The following is a 25528-nucleotide window of genomic DNA, read 5'->3' on the forward strand; positions in this document are numbered from 1 at the left end:
AAAAGCCTTAAAACAGGCATGTCCCACGGTCCAGTGATTCATTTCTGAAAATTGATCCAATTTATAAAGAGCTACCCCAAAATCGAGCTACATGAATATTTGCTACACTGCACTACTTGTAAGAGCATACAGTTGAAAACAATCCAAATGTCCTACAAGGAGTAGTCAGTTAAATTAATTACGGCGCATGTGTACAATGGAATATTCTACACCCAAAGTAATGCTATCAATAATAACAATGTCATCACTCACTGAACACTTACTCTGTGCTGGCAACCACAAAAAGCTTCACGTGCACCATCTCATTCAGTTCTGCCTGTGCTGCAGGTACCATTATCATCTCCACCTCACAGATGAGAATACCGATACCTAAAAGAGTTAAGTCACTTGCGCACAGCCACACAGCTAGTAGCTAGGGTTCACATCCACGCAGCTTGACTGCAGACACCAACCTCTCAGCCATTACACTACACGGCCTCAAATGATGCCGCCACAGGAGCTATTGCAGAAGCAAGACTAGCCACATGGAACAATGTCCATCATATGCACAGCACAACAAGCAGGTTACTGAACAGCACCTGCTGCCTGGTCCCATTTGTGCACACGCACGTGAAGGATTTGGAAAGATAACACTGCCAGCATCTTGGTACAGATCCCTGAGTGGGCGGAATTGCTTGTGTTTTTTATGTTTCTTCTGCTTGTGTTTTCTGAGTTTTCTGAAACAAACACAGGCTGCTTCTTTCTGTGTTAAGAAAAACTAATTCTATATTTCAAAAAATTAACAGAAATGCCCAAAACCACTCCCCCGCACTCTTCTTCTGCACAAATGCAAAGGTCCAGCCATCAGCCTTGCTTTAGCTACAGGCACAGCTGCACGCACAGGCACTGCTTGCTCTTCATGGCGCAGCAAAGGCTCTCCCGGCAGGAACAGACAAGGCAGATTCTCCCCACTCTGCCCTTCAGCAGACTGCGTCCCACCCCACTGGCCACCTGTGCCCCCAGGGAGCTTCCAGTCTGACAGCACAGAGCTGGGTGAGCTCTGGCCTGAGAGCCAAGCCAGGGACCCCACGAGCCTGAGATGCTCCATCCCCTGCCTCTAGATTTCTCGAGGCAGCACTGCACCAAGAAAAGAAGGCCGACAGGCAGCAGAGTGGCCCAGGGACAGGAGTCTCAGTTCTACAGTCACACAGACAGCAGACTCTCCTGGCCTACTCACCTGCTTCCTGGCTCTGTGACCTTGGGCAGGTGATTTCTTCTCTCTGAGCCTGTTTCCATGCCTGTCAAACAAAGAAATAAAAAGTACCAACTTGGAAGAAAAGTATAAATTTGTAAGAATCAAAATAATATATAAAAATATATACATCATAATAATGCCAACCAGTAACATCTCCTGGCACTGTGTACAGGTCACTATGTATGACCTCCGGCAGTTCTCACAGACACCCTGTGACGGGCACTGTGACCATCTGCACCTTACAGATGAGGAAACGGAGGCTTAGAATGGTGAAGTCGCTTGCACTGGCAAGTACTGGGCAGGACTTCCTGCTGCCAGGGCTAGACCCACCCCAGGACACCACACAGCCTGGCACAATGTCTGGAACACGCAAGGACCTTCATCCAGATGCTTAATATTGCCGTCGCTCCCTACTGGGCCTCTGCCTGGCCTCGGAGAATAGTGTGACAATCAGGAGTCCCCCTGGCTCTCCCCACTCCCTAGATGCTCGCACAGCCACCAGGCCACGCACTCACTTGAGGTAGCCTTCCTCTGGGAGTGACCCAAACTCCCCATTCTCTGAGTCAGTTCCAGTGACCGCAGGCAATGGCTTTGCTGCTGTACAATCTATGACAAACCCCTGTCCAGACCCGGCGTTGTGCTCTGGCCACCAGGGCTGCTGGCCCAACAAAGACTGCCCACACCCTAGGGGTCAGGCCTGCTGGCACTCATGCTTGGCACCTGCCCCAAAACGCTTTCAGGCCTTCTCTGAGCCCTGGGCCCGGGGCCTGGGTCTCCCAGCCGCTCAGAACCATTGGCCCCTCTGGCCAGAAAGGGCCCCACGGGAGTCAGAAAGCTTCCCCACCGTCGGGGCTCCCCAAGGCAGAGCCGGCGCTGGGAGTGTGTGGGCTGCAGCCTGGGTGAGCAAGTGTGTGAGGGAGAACAAGGCGCGAGAGCGGGAGGGTGGCGGGTGTGCGCGTGGCCGCGCGATCACGGTCCGTCCCAGCGGGCGGGCGGGCTGGGAAGGTCTCCTCCCCCCATCACATTGAGAAATCTCTGTGAGTCACCGAGTGGTTCTGCATATTAATGAGCTCGCCGCGAGGGCAGGAGCGGATTTAAAAGAGGCCAGGGCGGGCGGAGGGAGGCTGTGGGGAGAGCGCGAGGGAGGCAGAGCGCAGCGCAGCGCAGCGACAGACAGCCCCGGCACCCCCGACGGCGCAGCGCGGGAGCCCAGCGGAGTGCGCTCCAGAGAGCCTAGGCAGGCGGCATCTCCGGGCCACCGCTCAGACGGGCGGTGCCCTCCCCGCGTCCCTGCTCACGCACCGCGCCCCTCAGGCCAGCATGAGGCTCCTGGCGGCCGCGCTGCTCCTGCTGCTCCTGGCGCTGTGCGCCTCGCGCGTGGACGGTGAGTGCCGGGAGGCCCCTTGTCACCGTCCCGTCCAGTCCTGGGGAACCCAAAGGCCAACTTCTGGACATCCTGGGCCCCCGGGGGGTGTGGGTGGGTGGGTACAGAAGGCGGTGGAGGGGCAGGAGACCCTCCGGGCAACTGAGCGGTCCCCGCGCGCTCTCCCGCAGGGTCCAAGTGCAAGTGCTCTCGGAAGGGGCCCAAGATCCGCTACAGCGACGTGAAGAAGCTGGAAATGAAGCCAAAGTACCCGCACTGCGAGGAGAAAATGGTTATGTGAGTTCTGGCACCTCGCGTTGAGCGTGCTGCTTGCTCTTAACCGGGTGCTGGCAGGGGCTGGGTCGGGCTAACATTTCTTTCGGCCTTTGGCAAGGGCTTGGCGAAGCCTTGGTCATTGCTCAGAGTCCTTTGCACGCTGGCGCTATACTTTGGAAGACAGTCTGGAAAGGGGGGTCACTGTCCCGCGCCGTGCTAGCAGTCAGTCGGACGGGTAGGGCCAGCAAGGGTTAAATGGCTCGGTGCGCGGACTTAGAACGCGCTCTCCCGTCGCTGGACGGAGGATTGATGCAGACATCATCTTAAATCCCGACCCTCCCTCCAGAGCCTTTTCCCAGTCAGAGACCAGTGGGCCGCAGGTTTTTGGCTCCCGGAGATTCGTTCTGAGAGCACTGGGCTCTTCCCTCGCCAGCTGAACTCCTGCGGCTCCTAGATCCTGAGCAGTCCAGGGGAAAGTGCTCTGCTGGGGTTAATGTGCCGCCGCGTGGCCCGAGCGCTGCGCGCGCTGGGGATGTGGGGAATGTTTTAAAAACTGGGGCAGAGAACACTGAGTTTCCTTGCGCCTCTGCCTTCCCAATTAACCACTTGAGGCCAGCACTGCTGTTTCCCTGTCAGTTCTCTCTTGGCCAGGAAGGGAGCCCTTGGCAAAGCAGCTACCAAATATTTGCCACGGACCATTGGCCCCTCTTCCCCTCCCCTAGAAACAGGACACACTTTATTCTCAGTCTGGGCAAGTGCCTTCCAGCGGCTGGCCCTGCGGCCCAAAGGCCTTCACACAGTGTCTGCGAAGGCAGGGCGCACCCCCACCAGCATCCACACCCCTGCCTGGGGCCACACAGTCAGGCTGAAGTTGGGGCATTCTGAAATCCACTGGCCCCAGCTGACCCCACTCCCCTTCCTTCACAGGCAACTAAATTCACCTCCTTGTCCCCGCCCCTTGCCTTTCAGACCAAGTACACAAAACCAGCTGAAAGTCTTTTTGGTGGGGTCCAGGGGTCGAATAAGCTGGGAGAGCCCCTCCAGCCTTCCGGGCTGGGGGCTGAGAATGACGGGAGGCATTGCAAGTTAAAGTTCACTCCTGTAAGGGCTGAAAAACACCCCATATACCGAGTGAGTTTCTGAGATCTTGCAGGTGGAGAAAGCAGGGTCTGGAGCACAGTGGTTCCCAAAAGGATGGAACCCTTGATAAAGAGGCTTGCTCTTTCCCTGGCTAAACTGTCCCAAATACAGAGGAAAACTGCAGCCAGGCAAGTGCATGAGAAGGCTTTATGTAGCCTTGCAAAAACCTGCAGGAGCCCCACGAGATCAGCACATAGTCGCCCCCTCCTAAACCTCCAACCCCCACTCCACCCCTGAAGGGCTGGAAGCTCCTCTCCCCTCCCAAGATCCTAAAACTCTCTAGCTCAAACAAGGGGCCAGCACTTTTTGCCAAAGCAGGTTTTCAGCCGCAAAGGCTGAACAAAAGCAAGTTTTCCAGCTCACCCTGAGTCACCCAGAAATCCCTGCTGAGGCTGGAGATATGGGGGTGGGGGGAGCAGCACGAGCTGCAAGTGGGAGTCCTTGCACCCAAAAGGGTCCGGGAGAGTCCAGATCCTAGAAAGGGCACTTGGTGTCATATGTCCACAGAACTCTCACTAAAACCCTTGGCACCCCACAACTGCTGAGGAGAGGTCTCAGAATTTCTGATAGCTGCTGGGGTCACAAATCCTGCTGTGTGCACTCCACAACCGATTTCCATAATCCCAGTCATCTGACGCGGCATTTGAGCACTGTGCTGGGAGGCCGGCATCCCTTCCTGCTCTCCCTGACCTTCAGGATTTCAGATGCTCAGCCTGCATGCTGACTAACCGAGAAGCGGGCTTTTATCAACATTGCCATGTCCTTTCCTTCAGAGTGCAAAAGCAGCCTCGTAGGCAGAGAGAAAAGCATTTGCTAAATTCCTGCAGGGTGACTGGGTACAATGGCACACTCTGAAGCCTGGCCCATGCTCAAGGCCCAGAGGAGGGGTCCATTGATGGCAGCGTCCAGTCACCTGACATCAGCAGAAGGCCCATCCCTGCCCCCGGGAGCTTAGGGTCCCAGAAATTCAGAGCACAGAGACGGGAATAGAACAGGTTGCCTGAAACATTCCACCCCCATTCTGGTGGCAAGATCTGATTTTCTCTCCCCATCAACTGGGAGACTGAGGTCACAGCAATCCTTCCCCCTTCTAGAACTTGGCCCATGAGCCCTGACACTTTAAATTTGGTGCCTGTGGGCTAACCTCTCTCCCTCAATTCCCATGCTTTCCACTTTCACCCCCAGTCTCCCCTCTTTGCCCCCCAAGCCCATTCTGACACTCCAGTCTACCATCATACCTTGTTTGACTGTGACCCCTCAGGAAGTGGCATCCTCACCTCTCGCCTTACACTTTGCCAAGCCCCCTTGAAACACCTTCCTTCCTCCCTCACCCAGAAGCTTCCGCCGACTCCTGCCACCCCTGTGGCCCAGTCCTGGCTGAGAGGGGCGCAGCAGCCCTGGGCAGCAGGTTTGCCTCCCTCGCCAGGCCCCAGCTCACACACTAAGGCTACTCTTTCTCCTTGGCCATCTCACCTTCCATGACTAATTACTAATAACAGTAACTATTCATTGTGTTTCTACCACATGTGGGGCACTCTGCATAGATTATATGCTTTGGTCATCCCAATAACGCTATGAGATGGGACCTGTTATTGTACCCATTTTGCAGATGGGCAAACTGGATTCGGAGAGGTTACCCAAGGTCCCACAGCCAAACTTGGGCTTCAGTCCCAGGCCCCTGTTCTCTGTACAGTGCTACCCTGCTTCTCTGCAACATGGCCAGGCCTCCACTGGGTGTTGGAACATTGGCTGATAGAGGCCTGAGATGTTCAGGCCATGGAGAAAAGAGGTCTTATCTTCTGCCTGAGGGTGAGATAACGGGGACCTGACACTCAAGAATCAAAACGAGCTTCAAGGCCAACAAGACTTTGCCTCCAGATCAGCCAATGCCCAGCCTCGGCGATGTGCGGAGGGTTAGGGGACCTGGAGTTGAGCAGACACAGACCAGAGTACCTGTAGGGCGTGCTGGAGCCTACTGTGGAGCTCCTCAAATCCAACCACAGAGGTCTTGGCACGTGCACCTTACTGGCATTGGCTCTTTTCACCACTTGATTCCAAGCAAGAGTCCCCTGACCCTTGTTCCCTAAGAGAGGCCCGAGCCCTGGACACGACACACCACATGGGGGTGACAGACTATCCCAGACTCTGAGGGCTCAGAGGGGAAAAGTGAGGGCTGCTCTCTCCATACAGGGTTAGACCCTAATGTGGCGTCAGAGAATATGGGGACACCCAGAACCTTCCAGAGAGCCATCCAGGGAGTGAGCACATAGGTAGGCTCCCTCGAGAGCCGGGAGGAGGCCACAGTCTCTGATTCAGCCCAGGGCCACCCACGGGCCACATGAAGGGCTGTTTCTCAGGCTCCTCAAGCCTGCACCTGTCCCGCTGCATTTCAGCATCACCACCAAGAGCATGTCCCGGTACCGAGGGCAGGAGCACTGCCTGCACCCCAAGCTGCAGAGCACCAAGCGGTTCATCAAGTGGTACAACGCCTGGAACGAGAAGCGCAGGTACGCCCCGCCTCTTCTCACCTTCCTTGCCACCTTCCGCCAGAGCCCAGCTGTGGCTCTCAGGATGGGAAGGGACCCCCGCCAAACCAGGTCATCTAACGCCATCTAACAGGTGACCACATAGCACATTATCTACAGCAAGCAGATGCCCAGACACTGCTTACATACCCCCAGGGACAAGGAACTCACCACTTAACAAAGCAGGCTCTCTTGTACAACTGGAAGCACTGCAGGTTTATCCTTTTGTAAACTGAAGTCTGTCTCACTCTAACATTTACATTGTAGTCTTAATTCCTCTTTTTATTTAAGTCACTTAAGCTGTCAAATGGCTGGGTGAGCAACTGGTGTGGCTGTCTCCTGTGGTTCTTACGGGGTGAAATGTGACAACTTAAGTGACTGTGTGTGTTAACTATAACACTGTGGGTACATCCACAAGCTGATGAGGATGACTTGCCAACAACATACCTCCTCTCCAAGGTGCCCCACTCCCCCTGCTGCCCAGAAACCTGATAAACTCTTCCCTTCACAGGTACTGGAAGGCATCTTGGGTTTGGCCTTTTAAAATCAGAGCCACTCTTAACCAAGGGGGGCAGAGTGGTGAGATGACCAGCCCTGGACCAGACTCCTGTGCTCACTGGGCTCCGTTTCCCCATAGTTAGAAGGTGCCTTCCCAGTTCTGGTCCCCTGGGGTCCTATGTCTGGCCTCAGAGGGGGAGACCACTTCCTGGGTCCTCCATATCACGTGAAGAGGAGCCTGTCCTGGAGCAGGCCCACTCCTCGAATGCTCAGGGACTATTTACACCTTTACCTGGATAGCAGGACCGGGGAAGTGCGTGAACACAGGCACACACACACGTAGGTGATTTCCCCAGGAGCTGGTGCCAAGGAACTGTTTGAAGTCCTCTTTGCAGGGAGAGAGAGAGAGAATACAGAACCCAGGGTGGAGGAAGGAGAAGGGTACACAGCAAGACCTATGGGGGCCGGATGAGGGGCTCCAGCCTGCAAAGGGGGAAACCAAGGCTAAGTGGGAGCGGGGAGCGGCTTGCCTGGGATTACAGGGCAAAGCCAGGGCAAGAAAGTGGCCTCCCAGTGCCACCAACCCCTCCCCAGCACAGCAGGCACAGCCACAGTGGGTGCCTGCAGTGCCCTCCCCATTACCTGGCCCAGCCCTCCTGCAGCCAGTACGCGGCACAACCCCTGTACCTGAGCCTTTTTTGCTGCCTCCAAAACTGCCTCTTCTGCAGTTGCTTGAAATAGAAAGTGATGAGGGTGAGAGATTATTTTCTGTCAATCTGATAGCAATGAACCCTCTGCCTGGGCAGGCCAGGCAGCTCACATGGCAAAAGCAGGGCCTGCTCTGCCCACTCTCTGTCATCCTCCAGGCCTTGTGTCATCAAAAGTGGAACAAGGCTGACCCCAGGGCCTCACACATAGGAGGGTGAGGACACCTTGATCTGACTGTGGGGAGATGCTCAAACCTTTTGCCCACCCGGCTCCCCCCAAACCTGGGCTGCAGCTTGGAACAAGAGACACGCTTGGGTCTAAACACCACCCTGCTCTCTTTTATTTCTACAAACTCCAATAAGGAAAGACATGCCAGGCCTTCCCTCACTTCATTAGTCCCTCCTCTTTCTCGGAGTGCTGAGGTGTGCTGGGAGAGGAAGGGGACATGCCCCTGTCCTCTCCTTCCTCCCTGGTAAATGTCCCTTGACTGGCTGTCTGAGTGTGAAGTGTGGCCCCAGTGCAGCCGTGGAGACCGCTTGAGTGGGGCAGGGTGGGGCAGGCAGATGCAGGCGGGGGGCCGGCAGAGGTGGAGCAGCACAGCCCAGCCCCACTACAGCCGCCTCTGTCCGCAGGCAGCAGCTTCTAGAATGCACGTTTTTCTGGAGGACATGTATTCTTTGGGCATAATACAAAGATACAAGCCTGAGTCAAGGGAGAGAATGCCTCCCCAGCCCTGCTATTTTCTGTAGAGAGATGCGGGAGCGGCCCACCATGCCAGAGGAAGACTTCTCGTTCCCGCCACTGACAGACAGCCCATGGCCACAGGGCACATCCTGAGTCTGTGGTGCCTCAGTTTCCTCACATGCAAAGAGGGTTTGCTCCAAGGGGCTTTGAGGGTAAAATGAGATTGCAGAGGTGGAAGATGGTCAGAAGGGACAAAGCCGAGACTGTGTGCGTGTTTGCGGTCCCTGTGCTCTCGTCCTCAGAGAAGTCCCTCCCCCTACAGTCCTGGGAGAGGGGCACCCCCTGCAGACGAGGGTGACACCCGAGCCAGCAGCTTGGGAGTCGTCTGCCCCGTGTCCTGAGCCGCTCACACGTGTGTTTTCTCTTCCCAGGGTCTACGAAGAATAGGGTGAAAAATCTCTGATAGGAAAACTCCAGACCAGTTGGGAGACTTGAGCAAAGGACTTTGCAGATTTCAAAAAACCTTTCTTTCTCACAGGCATAAGACACAAAGTCTATATTGTTATGAGGCACTTTTTATCAAGGGTCAGTTTTTACATTTTATAGCTGTGTGCGAAAGGCTTCCAGATGTGAGACCCGTCTCTCTTGTGCTCCAGACTTCATCACAGGCTGCTTTCTACCGAAAGGGGGGAAACTCATGCCTTTCCTTTTTTAAAAATGCTTTTTTGTATTTATGCATACGTCACTATACATCTGAGCTTTATAAGCGCCTGGGAGGAACAGCGAGCTTGGGTGAGACACTTCATTGCGGCACTGCTCGGTTCCTAGCTGGGGAGCTTCCGCTCGGAGGTCCTGGCGCCTCGGCACAGCTGCCACGGGCCCTCCTGGGCTTGTGGTTGGCCACAGCCTCAGTGTGACTCCGCAGTGGCCCCTGCAGCCGGGCAGGCAGGAGCAGGTCTCTCTGCATCTGTTATTTGAGGAACTCAAGTTTGGTTGCCAGAAAAATGTGCTTCATTCCCCCCTGGTTAATTTTTACACACTCCAGGAAACGTTTCCAAGATCCTGTGATAGCGAATGATCCTCACAGAAGGTGTGGGGTCTTGTCTCCAACCTGAGCGTTTCTGAAAGGGTCACTGCTTCAGTATTTACTGTTTCGGAAGCATGTGAGGTTCCCAACCCTGTTAGCAAAACCTTAGGAGAAAACTTAAAAATATACGAAAACATGTGCACTACACAGCTACAGACACGCATGCTGTTGACAAGGGAAACCTTCAAAGCATGTTTCCTTCCCTCACCACAATGGAACATGCAGGACTAAAGCAATATATTCGTGACTCCCCATGTAACCATCCCGCGCAGTGACCGCGCGCCCTTTCCTTTGTACATACGCACTCAAGATCGCCTGCCACACCCTGCCCCTCCGCACACGCTGCGTCGTGCTGCTGTTATATGCTATGTACGTGTCAGAGACCATTAGCGCTGCATGCAGGTTTCGTATTCTTTCTAAGACAAAGAGAAAAGTAATAAAATATATTTGAAATGTACCAAAATTCTAGACTACCAACTTTTTTTTCTATTTAATTAAGCTAGGATGACAATAAAATGTTTATCACATTCTGAATAAACAGGGACAAATGTATTGGGAAAGAAAACTGGGTATCCCAAATACCTGTCAGCACCGTCACCTCTGTGGAGTGCGTGGGGCTGTCTGTCGTTACATCCCGAAGACAGGAAGCCAGGCTAAGGCTCCTTCCCCACCCAACTCCCACATCTGCTGCGGGTTGATGGGAATGGGCAGGTCGCGGCATGTGGTCACACTGCAGTCCCCATTCACAGAAGGCAGGAGATGGGGCCAGCCAAGATGCCCGCGGGCCAGGGCCCCAAGACGGCAAGGGGGTGAGGGAAGGCAGAAAGTGCCCACCCGGGGGCTGTGCGGCTTTGGAGCCAGGCTGCCTGGGAGCCACAGCTGGGAGATGCTGAGGCTCGGATGGACATGACAGTAATGCCCACCTCATGGTGCTCTGGGGACCAAGCAAGGTCATCCATGTAAAGCACTCAGAAGGACACCAGAGCACGGGAGCACTCGGTACACGGGAGCTATTTTCATGTTCCCAAGACCAGGCCACTTTGCACTTCGCACAAACTACCCACAGCCCTGTCTGTCTCACTGTATCTTAAGTCAGCCAGGCCCTGAAACAGCCCCCTCTGTCCCTACCCTGGGTCCCCCACACCCAGCAGGACTGTTCAAGGGGACATGCCTCCAACCTATCTGCTATGCTAGCAGCCAGGAGCCAGTCCACCATATCCCCATCACCTCCTCTGACAGTGTCCTGAGAGGCTGGCGCTGCCCACACTCACAAGGACACACAGCGCACACCCTGTCCTAGCATGTCCCCAGCAGGGTGCTACTGCAAACCCTTTCTTATCATAGTCCTATTTCCTCCTGGCAGTTCCAAGTGTAAACACATGTATTCCTGAAGCAAGTGAGGACCAGAGAGGTTAAGAAAGTTGCCCAAGGTTACAAAGCGACCACTCCTCACACTGTCCAATGGCTGGGCCTGGCAGCCTTTCTGCCAAGGGGTGGAGGAGGGGGCACACCGAAGCCACGCTGTGCTGGAGACCGTGAATGCCCAGGGTCGGTCCTGCCGTTCCCTTCGTTATAGAGAAAGAAGGTAGTCTGGACAGGGAAGCCCAGAGACAGACAGAACAGAGTGGGAGAGCCCAGGGCAGAGGGCACATTCTGGGAGGATGCTCTGCACCGGGCGAGTTTCTGGCTCCCCTCACCCTTCTGCTCACTGTAAACATGCCACACTCTTCTTGTCCTTGCTCAGGCTCTCCTCTGCCTGCCCTGGGCTCCAGTGCCAGCCCACCCTCCTCCAGCTCCGCTGGCCCAGATGGTCCCTCCCTTCCCTGACCTCCCACGGCACAGACTGGATTACTAATAACAGGAACAACTGTGCCAGGCTCCAGGGAAGACTCCCCTTTTCTGAGGTTACAGAGCCATTTCCCATGTTTTCCTCCTCTGGGTTTCCCAGTAGCCCTATGAAGTGTCCACCTGCCAGATTCCAGACAGGGGAGTGATTGTACAGCAGCAAATCAAGGCCAGGTGGCCTTCCCACGTGGGACCTGTGGTTGTGGCTCTCAAGGGCTTCCCTGGGCTGGGGTGAGCTTGCTCCTCTGCACACAGGGCAGACCCAGCCCACGTGCGGGCCCCACCTCTGGAGCCACCACTTCCTCACAGACAGGCATGCTTCGGATCCAAATGCCACTGCCCCTGACTTCCCACGGGCATGTCCTGGGCAGGCCTCCGTGCTGCAGCAGGCCTGCCACCAGGATGGCCATTGTCCTTGGAGAGCCCCAGCCCGGCCCTGCCACTCATCTCGTCCACCTCACCAGACCCCCTCCACATGGAGCTTCTCCTGGTCGCCCCGACCTTGCTTTGGGACTGGCTGCACAGTTTGCGGGGACTGGTGCGAAAATAGATGCAGGGCCCCGTTCAAAAGTTATTAGGAATTACAAGGTGGCAACAGCAGAGATTTAAGCCAAGCGTGGTGCCCTTTCCAGACAGGCCCTGTGCACCTGACAGGTGGCGAGCCCACGAAGCCGGCCCTCTCTCCAGTATCAGCTCCAACACCCACCTGGAAGACTCATTTTGGCCTTGCATTATTACACAACTTGCACTACAACTTAACAGTTTTATTTTAACTTGAGCATCTAGCAAGATACATTCTTAGAAGCCAGGGACTGTGCCTTATGCTTCTCGGTAAAAACCTCTCAGAACCTATGATAACACGTACAAAGTAATCAAAGACGATCAATTAATCAATTACTATTATTAATGGGATCTTAAGGAGCTCCCCGAGAACATGCTTTCTTCACTCATTCCTGAGCTACTACTGCATGCAAAGCTCCGTGCTGAGCACCACGGGGCAGAGAGATTTGGTCAGGTTGGTCCCTTCTCGTCAAGGGCAGAGTCCAGTCACTCATTCTCCCAGCCACTGTGCCACTATTAGACACTGGCTGTGTGCCGCACACTGCGCTGGCTGCTGGGGGTGGCCCCTTCAGAAACTCAGTCTACAAGGGAGGCAAAGAAGCTGCCTGAAGTTGTCTGTTGGTCTAATTGAGAGACGCACAGCAGGCCCAGCCCCAGCCCCACTGCCATCTCATCCAGATCCCTTCCTCTCCCCCATCACCATCTCCTGCCTGTCCCGCCAGCGAACCGTGGCTGGGGCCTCCCCAACCTCACCGGCAAGGAGCCCCACACAGCCTTTCCTGCTCAACCTCCCACATGAGGAAGACAATCGAGCTGCTTTTAGAGCCCCTGGAGTGTTTTCCTCTCCTCCTGTCTTCCTTGGAGGCCATCAGGAAAGCAATAAAACCCCAAGCAATGTTCTGGATTTCAAGGTGACATCTCCCAACTTCCTCTGTACTAGACCACGCTGAGCCTCGCCACCAGGGGGTGGCAAAGAGCACTTCCAGCAAGAGCTCCCAGGCTCCGGAGGCTGCATGACACTGGGGACAGCAGTGACCAGTTACTGCCAGCCAGGCCCTGTGCGGAGGGCCTTGCTGCCTTATCTCATCGAATCCTGTGACAACCGCAGCACAGGGCCCTATCACAGCTCCATTTTACAGATGAGGAACGCATATTCACTCAGCGAGCAGGCAGTAGAGACAAGGCTCAAACCCCTGTGCGTCTGGCTCCCGGCAGGTTTTTGGTCTCTGAAGTAAGCATCTTACAGTTCCCGCCACCCCAGCCCACAGGACACCCCACTGTGCTTTCAAGCTACAGCTCCCAGGGCCTGAGTCCAGGCTACCTCCTGTTCACTGAACGGAGATCAAGCCTCCAGGTAACGAGGGCCACACAGACAGTCGGCCTTAGCCAGGTTTGTGTCGCAGTGTCCAGTTTTCTTTTTACAGGCCAAAGATGGCAGAAACCACATGCTCCTCTCGGCTTCTCCCCTGATCCAACAAAGCAAGCCCTGGGACTGTGAAACTGCCGTCCGGCCCGCCTTTGCTAGACACAGATTCTGCTGGAGCAGAAGCAGCCAGGAGGCTTCCGCTAACACCAAACAAATTAAATAAGCAAAATGACTACGATGTCATCAAATCCAACTCAATGTTTTAGTTAGAAACAAGTTGAAAACATCAAGATGTTGGTTAAAAAATTAATTCAAAGCTGGATTCAAAATAACCACCTCATTGCACAATGAGGACAGAACTGCTACTCCAGGATGAGGGGTAGGCATGTCTAATTGGAGCCAGATGAGACTCGCCTAATATTCAAAGTTATTCCCCAGAGCAAACGGGAAGGTAAAGTAACAGGCTCTTTCTTTCAACCCATTGTTATACAAAGGCAGCCCTCAAACAAGAATCATTTCTAAATTACAAATGCTTTTCCCACTGAAATAATGGCCTGCAAAGACAGACTGAGTTAAGTAATTGCATTGGTACAGCCAAAAAAATGTTATAAGCCAAGAAAGTTAGGAGAGAAAGCACATCCTTCAGTTCCTTTGTAGCTACTAAGATACCAATCCTGTTGATTCCACATATGTTGAGGGAAGCAAAGTTTAATTAAGAAACAATAGCAACAACCGCAATTTTCCCACCAAACTCCACTGTTAGTCCCATTTTACAGATGAAGAACTTAAGGCTTACAGAAGCTAAGCAATTTGTCCAAGGTTACAGTGACCAAGTGGCCTTGGGTGTGTTAAAATCTTTGGACACTCCTGGGTAGGATGACCACATGTCCTGGTTTGCCTGGGACAGTCCCCGTTTACAGTAGTTGTCCCAATGTAATCATGAAGAGTTTCCTTTTGCTCTCAAAAGAGCCCTAGTATGGTTGGTGTACTATATGATCACCCCACTTACAGGGCCCACCAGAAAAGTACACAGGTGTGAGATTGTGTGGTATCTAAGGAATGATGAGTCCTTCTCCCCTCGGATGACCTATTCCTAATGCGTTTGGGCCCTTTGGAAGCAATGGTAACTCTTCAACCCCACAGAGCACCCTACTCTATGTTATCCCCCAGTTTTCCCTGCCCCACCCTGGCCTGCCTTCCCTGCTGGACAAGATTGGGTCTGATGCCAGTGGGTTGTTCAATGGGGGGCGCGTGGCACATGGAAGACCCATCTGTTGAATGAGGACCCAAACCAACAGCACTATCCCCCTTTCCATGTGTCTGTCCGCATGAGATGCCCCAGGCAATTAAAGTATCAGGTTCGGGTTTCAGGAGAACAAAAGTCAGCCAAGCAGCTGCACTTCCAAGAGGACTGAGGAAAACCTTTCCTTGACAATTTGGTTGGCATGGGCTTTAGGTGGGGGATTAGCCACTTCAGAGGAGTGGTAATGGGATACAGGCCTTTGACATGGTATTCCAATTCGAGGGGGCACACCGGGGAGCTGGGGGGATCCACGGAGTCCCACAGGCACAGCTCCCTCCCCCACCTGACCAGGGACTGAGGCCACAGCCAGGCTGCTCACTTGCTCCCTTCGCTGAGCTGGTGTGGGAGAGAGGGCAGAGACCCTGACGCAGGCCGCAGGGACCCTGCTCCTGCCGCAGCCTCTCTGAGCCCCTGGGAGCCAAGGCAGCTCTGGGGTGGCACCTGAGCCCTTCAGGCTCTTTGGCTCTTTTTTCCTCTCTCTGTTTGGCCCCTGGGCCAGCACCTGACTGTCTTCCCTGGCAGCCCACCCCATTCCAGATGCTAAGGGGTTTTCCGCACTTCCCCCGAAGTCTATTCAAACAGCTCCTCATGGGAATAGATACCCACAAGGGGCCAGCCCCCCAGCTCAATGTCCTGCCCCCAGGTGTCTGCAGAGCTCTCCTGGCTCCTCCCCTTAAAAGCCTAGTGACCATGGGCAAGTTACTTAATTTCTCCGAGTCCCAACTTTACAGCTGCAGTGAATATTAAATGAGAGGAATGTCTCAACACAGAAAGGAAGCAGTCAATAAATGGTAGTTGTTTATCATTATTATCATCCTGCCTTTAAAATTTCCAAGAGAAACTATAGTTTTATATCCTACATTGACCTGGATTAACATTATATTTATTAGGCATAAAAAGGCCAAACTTGAGGCACCTATCTGCCAACAGAAGAATGTGGAATCTTCTGTGTCCTTAGCCAAACTTCCATGCCTCAGTTTCATTCTTGTAAAATAGGAATAATAATGGTGCTTAATCTCAAAAGAATTTTTTTGAGACACTAAATGAGATCATTTCAGCAGAACATGTAAAATTTTGTGTAACACATAATAAGCACACAGCAAATGACAGTTAAAAGTAACAATAAATTCATGTTACTCACAAGAACATATTTAATAATCCAAAGAATCTTAAACCTGGAGGGGAAATACCTTAGAATCTAGTCTCGCCTTGTACCTAATAGAAAAATTTCCTTGATGTTATGAATTTTTTGAACTGCTTTTGAACAGCTTTTGAACTGCTTTTCTGGGCCCCCTTGTAAAGCTGATGGATACTCTCATTTCTTTTCCCTGAAAAAAAAGTCACAGAATATTTTGCAAACAATTCCAGGAGATTCCTGGACTCCCCTGAAGTCATCCTATGGTTCCTTGGACACTGTGTGACTAATTCCTGCCTTAGACAATGCCAGGTAGGACACCCAGAGGGAGCTTGAATACTTCCAGCAACAGGAACCTCACGACTCATAAAACACTCCATAGTTGGAAAAGTCCAAGTGCTAAAAAGTGTTCAAATTTCATCAGGACGCTAAAAGATGCTTTCTGAGTTCCATCTCCCAAGCTACACAGAGGTACCACGATATCTTTTTCAGGTGCCAGCCCTTGGTGTGTTCAGAAGGCAGAGGCCATGCTGGGACATGTGTGACATGTCTAAGTATTCACACTGGTACAGCTAAAAAAATGTTATAAGCCAAAAAAGTTAGGAGAGAAAGCATATCCTTCAGTTCCTTTATAGCTACTAAGATACCAATCCTGTTGATTCTACATATATTGAGGGAAGCAAAGTTCTCCGGACTAACCTGCTGTCTTCTCAGCCATTTCAGGTAGCAGCTTCCAGGCCCTCGGCCTCCCAGGTCACCCTCCCAAACCCCGTCCTCTGTGGCTGTGGCACAGTATTCTTATTCACCCCACTTGAGTCTGTGCTCGTGTTCTCAGCCATGTGGTCACATCCGTCACACAGGCACTGAACTGATCCAAAGGGCTCGTCGAACCAGGCCAGAGGCTCATGCACACACACCTCCACTCCAATCTTGTCTGGCAATGATCCTTTGACCCTAAGCCTACCACTTTACATTTGTCCCCCCAAATTTAATCTGATTTCTTCCCTATCACTCCAACCTTTGAGAAGTGCTTTGAATTCATATTCTATCACCCAGTGTATCAATTCTGCCTCTGACATTTCAGACATTTGCAAATCCCATAGAGGATGGGGAAATCACTGAGACTTTGCATCTTCCTGTGTTAAGCTTGGGGCAAGGTGCTTTAGACAAGTTCTCATTTAGTCCTCACACCAACTCTATGAAATAGGCTTTGACATCTATACTGCCATCCTTGTTTATAAATATATTAAAAAAAATGAGATACATAAACAAGAAAACTGAGTCTGATGGCGATTCAATCACTTGCATAAGGACACCCAGGTACCAAACAGCCATGCCAGGATGTCAACTCAGGCCTGTCTGGGCCTATTCCACCACTCCTCAGCATTGCCACATTAAATAGCATTTTCCTAGGTACGTCCATCTCTTCAACTAGGCTATAGGAACGCTGACAACAGCGAATATGTTTTGTCTCTGAATTCCCAGTCCCTGGTGAATGCCTGGCACACAGTAGGTGTTTTACAACTGGTAGGAGGAGAGCAAGCAAAGAAACAGGTCACTTGGGGCTAGTGTGCTGAGACAAAACTTCCTGGACCTGAGCCCTGATGTCCAGGTTCTTCTTTTAGAACATTTATTCCACCCAGTGGTTCACTGTCACCCACACTTGACCGGAAGTTTCTGTGTCCCTAGCCCCCAGGACATGCTGGCCCTAAGACTATGACATTCATTCACCCAAGGCATAGGAAAGCTGACCCTGAAGGGCGGTCCGCATCCCTCCCACACCCAGGTACGTGCCTGAGCCCAGGGGAGGACCCTCTCAGTGTGCGCCCCACCGCCCAGCCCACAGCAGCCTCCTCAGCACAGGGCGTTGCGTGATGAGAGGGAGAAAGTTCAGGAAGCCTCTGGCTTGAGATTTCTCAAAAGCTCTTAAAGGGACACCCAAATACCTAACTCGTTCCTTTTCACAAAACAGATCCTTGAGTGAACTCACAGAATTTTACACTGAGGAATCGAGCTATGGAGAAGAGGCTTAGTATGAAATGACCAACCACTGGTGTCAAACTACGGTCTGGAAATTGAACGCAGTTTGGTCTACACAGTGCCACTTCTCCGTGCACACACCCCTCATGGCAGCCAACCCCCACTATGGCCTGTTCCTTTTCCAAAGACTGCAAGGCCATAATTCTTCTGAAAACCATCAAGCAGCAGCTCCACTAAACATCTCTGTGGTTTAACAGAAAGACCTGGAAAGGAAGTCGGGGCCCTGAGATCACACTAATGAGAAAGATCGAAAGCGCCATCTCGTGGCCACTTCGCAACTTGCATGTTGCTTGGTGCCTGGGCTCGGTGCCTTTGGGAGAAGGCAACAGGGAGCAAGGGGTCTTCTTTTTCATCTCGGATATTGACCATAAAAACCACAGTAGAATGAGCCTCCCTGCAAAACCATCCGTCGGAACTAATAAGGAAACTGCATCATGCGCTGGGTAAAAGCACAGCTCTGGAATCGGACAGAGCTGCCTGGGTTTGAATTTCTGCTTGGCACTGATAAACCAAGCAACTTTGGTCAAATCACAGCCCTGCTTGGGAACTCAGTTTCTCTGGTGGTTAAATGAGGATAATAGGACCTATCTCATAGGGTAGTTAGAAAGACTAAGCCCAATCATGCACAGAAATCCTCAGCACAGTCCCTAAGCCACAGCATGTGCATCATTTCTCAAGTTTTTTGACACCACTGATGGTAAGAAGCAGCATCGATCTCATACGAGATGAAGGCAGGGTGGGGAAGGGGAGGGCTGGTAATCCACTAGCTAAAATATGCATAGTTATCAGAAGGCATACTTTGATTTCAGAGATGGTAACACACGAAGGGAAGAAAGATCATTTTGCATCTTAGATCTTGCTGCACTGTGAGTACAACTGAGTCACTTGGGCTGTCCTGCGTCAAACCCATGGGGGTACAACACGTCATCGCCAAGGCTGGCACTCTTCTCTGGAAGGTAGAAAACGCAGTGCACAGCCCACCTCCTCGGGCCCCCGAGAGGAGGATTTGACGCATCTGAGTGGGCACGCGCACCTGGGAGGGGTGTTCAAGCCCCAGGGACTCACAGGTTCCCTTATTTCCCCACAATCTGAGAGCTGGTTAATTGGCAGCTGGGTGGGTGGGTAGAAAAGTAGCCACAGAGCAGAGAGCAGGAGGCGTCTCAAGACCAGGGAAAGATAAAAACGGAAGAAGGGAAGAGGCTCTTGCCTGGTGCCGGGCACAGTGCACAGGGAGGATTAGGGATTTCAAACATTTCTGGGAAGATATTCGAAATGCCACTTGGTGATACTCCTCCTGTTTCAAAAGCTACAAGGATGCCCAGGTTGAGTGTCTTTATGTTAATCAGTTTTACTTAATCCTAGCATTACTATCGAGGCTGTCCTCAAAGCTAACATCCCTCGAAATCTACTCCGCGCCAGGCACAGCACAACCACCCAGGGAAACAGGCGCCGCCGTAACTCCCATTTCACAAAAGAGGAGCTCGAAGCCCCGAGAAGCTGAGTAACTCACCTTCTTCTCCAGTACCGGAGTCCCAGCATCCCTTTCACTTCAACCGCCCCTTGCGGTGGTCCCATAACGCCTGAGGGAGCTGCAAATCATGGCGCCCATCCCTCCAGCGCAAGCCATAGGGCAGGGCACAATGCTGGCCAATCAGAGCCCCGGATCCTCCCTCTGGCGCATTGATTGGCTCAGATGTGGACACATGACCCAAGAAAGCCAATCAGGGACTTCAAAGATTTACCAGGTGGAAGCTGGAAAAAGAGAGAGGCCTTTTCTCTGTGATTCACAAGCCTTACTCAGAGAATCAGAGGGTTTCCTTGGAACCCTGTGAAGAAAACCTGCCTGAGACCAAAGTCGGCACACCGAAGGAACCAGAGCAGAGCAATGAGGACCACATGGGTTAGCCCCTGGATCCAGCTCTTCCCCGTCTATAGGAGCCAGTTCATTCCGGTTTTGCCTCGGTTAGAATCAAATGTCTGACACCTGCGATCAAGAAAGGTAAAAAAGAGGCCGGGCGCGGTGGCTCACGCCTGTAATCCTCGCACTCTGGGAGGCCGAGGCGGGAGGATTGCCTGAGCTCAGGAGTTCGAGACCAGCCTGAGCAAGAGCGAGACTCCGTCTCTACTATAAATAGAAAGAAATTACTCAAACAACTAAAAATAGAAAAAAAAATTAGCCGGGCATGGTGGCGCATGCCTGTAGTCCCAGCTACCCGGGAGGCTGAGGCAGGAGGATCGCTTGAGCCCAGGAGTTTGAGGTTGCTGTGAGCGAGGCTGATGCCACGGCACTCTAGCCCGGGCAACACAGTGAGACTCTGTCTCAAAAAAAAAAAAAAAAAAAAAGAAAGGTAAAAAAGAAGAAAAGAGTAAGGTCCAGTTGCAGAAAATAAATAACTTTATAATTGTGTTAGTTTTATGATTCATAAGGCTTTCAAAACAAGTAACTATAAATAACAGCCCCAGTGAATTCAAAATTGGAATAATTACATAGTGTAATGAGGGTTAAAGCCATAGATTTCAACATAACAGATTAAAATTAAAAGCTAGCATGGAAAAAGGATCTCCATAGAAAAGGTCAAAAAGAAGTATTTGCTGAGCATAACAGAACCCTTTCTGGGTGTTTTGTACAGTCAAATATTTCTCTGTAGCCTGTGTGGCAATATGGAAATATTTCAGGAACTGCTGAATAAGCCCTTTAAGCCAACACTGCTATTTCTAGGAGTTTGCCCTAAGGGGAGAATCTCAGTTGAGGAAATCAATACCTGCATGGAGATGTTCACGGCAGCATTATTTACCATAGGTAAAAATAAGTAAATAAAAATAAAAGGTAACTGAATGGTAAAAGGTTGCAATTAAATTGAGTATATTATGGAAGATCAATTTTATTATACATATACAGTCAAACTATTCATGTGAAAACTATATAATTTTATTCAGACATTTGTTGAACACCAGTAATAATTTATTAAGTTTTTATTATGGACTGTTTCACATACTTCCTGTCATTTAACCCTGGAACCATTTCAATGTTAGGTACTTTTTCATAAACCCTTTTATAGATGAGCCTTCTAAGGCTTAGAGGAATTTATACATTTTTGGTGAGAGTGGCAGACAAGGGATTTGAACCCAGTAGTCTGAAAGTCCACACACATGCCCACTCTGCTGCACCCTATGAACCAGGTGAGGAGCTGAGACCGAGTCCTGAGTCATGTGTCTGGGCAGCACCTGGCCTTTGTGGGAGCTGCTTCATCCATTCAGCTTCCCTTCCAGCTCACATTCCAGGCAGAGGCGAAGGAGGAGCCTTTATTCAGCATCTACTAGGGACCAGGCCTTGTGCTAGCTACTTGGTTTCTGTTGTCCAGTTTTACCTTCGCAGTGATCCCTGCACAGGGGTTTGGGAAGATACCACCATCCCTCTCTGTTTCTAAGGAAGATTGAGAGGTTGCTCCAGGTCAGGGGCACAGCCCCTTATCCATGTGTGTAACAAGCAGGTGAAACCATGGAGATCTGCTCAGTCAGAGCAGAGGATAGGAAGCTGGGAATGGTCTGGGTGGAGCAAAAGGTGGGTGGAAGATGGGTAGAAGGATATCTGTGCTATAAATTAGGGGTGGGGTGCAAGGGGGAGAAGGACAATATTATATAAATGGCTACCACCATTGCCCTCTTACCCTATGCCAACACTGCCCATGATCATCTCATCTGGTCCTAATACCGGGCCTTCAATCCAGGCATTATCAGCCCATTTTACAGATTAGGACACCCAGCAAGTAACTGGCACAATCAGGCTACAAAAGTAAATAAAGATCCATTCTCTTTCCACCACAGCAGGCAGCCTCTCTGGCACCCAGCAGACTCCACCCTGGAGGGTTGTCTGTGGTGTGTGAACACTGGAGACAGAGGGGGGCTGCAGGGGTGTACCCCACGCGGTTCCCAGGGGCCTGAAGTTCCATGCGGCAGCAGCACAGCAGCCTGCCCCCCACTAATGGTCCCCCTCTGTGGTGTTCAGTTAAGGACTCTGAAGAAACCAATCTTTGTGTCTTTTCATGGTTAAAATTCTACATAGAACTGAAACCTCAAAACAGCCACCAAGCCCGTCTTTGTTGGGTTTCTAGGCAGTAAGGACGCTGCATCGCAACACTTAGCACTCTGAGAGAAAGGGGCTGGGTTATTCAAAGGGGAACTCAACAAGAGCCTTTTTCTCCCAAGTCCTGGCAATTTCCGACTCACTTTTAATCCCCGGAAAAAGCGTTGGATCCCTTTTCTCCACATGGCAACGTTGTTCTTTCAACTTCAAAAACTGTTGGTGGAAGATTTTCATGAGTAGTTGAGCAGTTCTCGTTTTCTACCCCATTCTAGTAGCATCAGCTTGGTTTTCGGAACCTCAAAATCATTTTTGAAAAAGCTCAATGCACTCAGAAATGTATATGTTTTAAATTCAAGTGCCTGAAAATCAAAGAAACTGATGCATTGTAGTTTCACACACAAGCCTCAACTGCATTCCTCAAATATAAGGCGCAAGACAGGTTTCTGAGGAAGCCACTCAATGAAGTGAGCGCTTGTCCTAAAAGAGCAAATCTATCCTGAAGGAGCAGAGGCAGGCTTAAGGGCCCCATTCTCTGGACACCGACTCCTGGGTAGGAAAGGAACTGTTTCCAGCTCAATGAAGAATAAATGGCTTCTAAAGGCAAAGACCTCTTGACTCCTCTGGACCTGGGATTCCTCTCTGGGCCAATCATCACCATCATCATCATCATCATCATCACCAAAACTATCATTTATTAAAGCAGCTAAAACGTGCCGGGCCCTGCCTGAGACGTGTAACATACTATTTCATCAAATCCTCAAACTTTCCAGACAGGAGAAATGCTTATCCCCATTCTGCAGATGAGGAACCTAAAGCTCAGAGGTGCTAAAGAACCACACAGCTAGCAGGTGACAGAGCCCAGAGTGAAGCCACAGCTGCCGGACTCCAGCTGAGTTCCTTTTGCCTTGATGTCCTGCATCCCTACTCCTCTCCAAATTACTGGCTCAGCTAATGAGAAGAACTAGGAGCCTGTAGATTAGACAGTGCTGTTGAGGTGAAAATGTTCCCCCTAAAACTGAAGATGCTTTCAGTTGACTCACCCAAATGGGCTGCCCAAATAAACGTCCTCCGACCAGTTTCCCCAGACAAAATGGGATTCCACACTCTTCTGTATTATTCCAGGCAATATACCAATTGCAAACGAAAACCCTGCTGGAGAATCCTGAGACCCAAAGGTGACATGGGTCCAGCCATTATGTAGGACGGTTTGACGGAATATATTATCATTTAAAATACTGATTTCCAGCATCCTACAAAATACCTGACTGGTGTTCCTCAAAACTCAAGGTCATCAAAAATGGGGAAAGTCTGAAAAATTGCCGCGGCAAAGAGGAGCCTGAGGCGACACGATGACTAAATGCAACATGGTATCCTGGATGGGACCCGGGAACAGAAAAAGGACATCAGTGAAAAGTAAGGAAATGGGACTAACTATGGAGCTTGGTTAATAATAATGTATCTGTTTTGATTCATTATTTATAACCAATGTGCCCTGCTAAAGTAAGATGTTAATAATAGAGGAAACTATTAATACATTGGTAGAGATATGGAAACTCTCTGTGCTAACTGCTCAGTTTTTCTGTAAATGTAAAACTATTATAAAAAATAAAGTCTATTAATAAAACATTTGACTATTAAATGTTTTAAAAATCCAGTTGAATAATTACTTTTTATTAAAAATAAAATCTCAGATTAACAGAATACTGTCCCATTCCATTCAATATGTTCCCTAGAGAAGTGAATATTCCTTTCAGTGGCTGAGCAGACACATACAGGGGCGTCAGTGCAGCCTGCTTGCCATAACGGAGATTCTGGAAACATCCACCTATGGGGAGCCCAGTCAATGAACTGGGAGCATGCATCTCTCCACCTCTCCCAACCCCAAGGTTCCCCGCCCACTGTCCCACTATCGTGGCAACCCAGAATTCCCCTGGCTTCTGTAGCTTCATCAACTTGGCTGTCTTTGCCTTTCTCCTCTGCCTTCCAGAGCATATCATGGAAAGTATCATTTTGAAATCAGTAACCCTTCCAGATATTGTCAAACTAAAACCATTGATTCATGATCTTAAATCCCTCTTTTAACCTGACAGCCTCTGGGGTGCACCTCTCCACCCACATCCTCTGGAGGTGGAAGGGAGCCATGGGCTGATTTATCTTCCCTGCAAGACAGACTATGGCATCTCCTATGAGGATGACAGACATCCCCCTAGTCAGGTTTTGCTTTTAGCCTGGTTGTTTGAAATAGTACACATCTGCAATGTGTTGGGGCAGGTGTAGGAAAGAGATATTCCCACTCACCATTGGTGGCAAATTGGCACAGTCTCCATGGAGAGGTTCTTGGCAACACTTACCCGAAGTTTAAATGCACGTCTCCTCCACCCGGAAATTCTACTTCTAGGAATTTATCCTGTAATTATATATGTGCATTATTTACCATGGCATATGAATAAGGATATTCGTTATCATATTATAATAGCAAAAAGACTGGTGACATTTAAATGCACATTCATAGCAAAGTAATTAAATAAATTATGGCAAATTTAGCCAACGAAATCCTATTCAGCCACAAAAAAATGAGGTGGATCCAATAGTTCTGATATGGAAGGAGCCTCAAGACACGGCTAAGGTGCAGAACTGTGTGTCTGGTGTCTCAGTCAGGACCCTGGCAGGAAGCATGGATGGCACACTCGAGTGGGCCAATTAGAGATCATTTAATAAAGGAAAGTCAGCGCCATTCCGGGGCCTGGGAGAGCTCACTGTTGCATTTCAGTGTCATTTTGTGAGCCAGTTATTAAATTATCAGCAGCTTGATATCAGCCATAGTGGGAAAATTAACAGCACAAAAACTAGGAAATGCTGCCAATCAGAATCAGTTCCTCTACCCCAGAAAGCCAGTTATTAAACATTTATCAGCACACCCCTGAGAGCATTTATTAAAAGGTGGGCGAGGTTAAGGGAAATCAGGTAGGACAATGCAGTCCCCTGCAGTAGTCGCGATGGGGACTGAGCAAGAGCAGGGAATGGTTACCCAACCAGGACAGCATAGCTGGAGGACGTCCTGCAGGAGCCTTTGAGAGAGATGATCCAGCAGGGAGGGAGACGGGGAGATAAACACCCGAAGCTCACCCTCCTCCCACCTTACCACTCCAGCCAGTGCTCGCTGCTGACTGAACCCACCTGAAAGCAGAGGGGAGGGATCCCCAGGTGCAGTCCACCTGGATCGGCCTCCGGGGCACCATGCAGAGGAGTGAAGGGTGGAGAGTAGATCTGGAGGTGCCCTGCAACCAGAACAATACACTGCCAATTGTTTTTATTGAAAAATAGGTAAAAAGCACCCACCCCCTCCAGGCACATTCAAGCATATATATTTCTGGAAGAGACCCCAAGGAACTGGTGCCTCCAGGGAAGCTAAGCTAGCTGAGCAACCAAGGTGAGCAGAGCGAGATTTTCTTTTCATTATACTCCCTTTCATATTGTCATATCTCCTTTTTAAAAAGGAAGCCAGAGTTTTCTGAATAGCAGTGATTTTCCCTCTGTACGTATTTGGAGCTAAGTACAGAGCTCTTCACTGCGTGGGGCGACAACTGACTGCCCCGTTCCACGATTTCAAGGAGCACCATTTGCCAAAGACAGATGCCCTGTGGAATCGTGCACCGCAAGAATCCCATTGAAGAAAACA

The 25528-nt window shown here is 50.9% G+C and overlaps 1 protein-coding gene across 2 annotated transcripts in view; it reads left to right on the forward strand.

The window, feature by feature from the left end:
• CXCL14 (chemokine (C-X-C motif) ligand 14) overlaps window positions 1-8942 on the forward strand; it is a 10021-nt gene extending 1079 nt beyond the window's left edge. The window contains exons 1-4 of one of the 2 annotated variants that reach the window (XM_012651363.1): window positions 2482-2618; window positions 2789-2894; window positions 6407-6520; window positions 8860-8942. In XM_012651363.1, the coding sequence (XP_012506817.1) occupies window positions 2555-2618; window positions 2789-2894; window positions 6407-6520; window positions 8860-8875 (300 nt within the window). In that variant the 5' untranslated portion in view covers window positions 2482-2554 and the 3' untranslated portion in view covers window positions 8876-8942. Of the gene's footprint in view, window positions 1-2481; window positions 2619-2788; window positions 2895-6406; window positions 6521-8859 lie in introns of those variants that run through there. The other variant, XM_012651364.1, reaches the window with a different exon arrangement.
• Window positions 8943-25528: the final 16586 nt, after the last annotated feature.

Source organism: Propithecus coquereli, unplaced genomic scaffold (assembly GCF_000956105.1).
Source record: "Propithecus coquereli isolate 6110/MARCELLA unplaced genomic scaffold, Pcoq_1.0 Scaffold353, whole genome shotgun sequence".
In the NCBI taxonomy this organism is placed as follows: domain Eukaryota; kingdom Metazoa; phylum Chordata; class Mammalia; order Primates; family Indriidae; genus Propithecus; species Propithecus coquereli.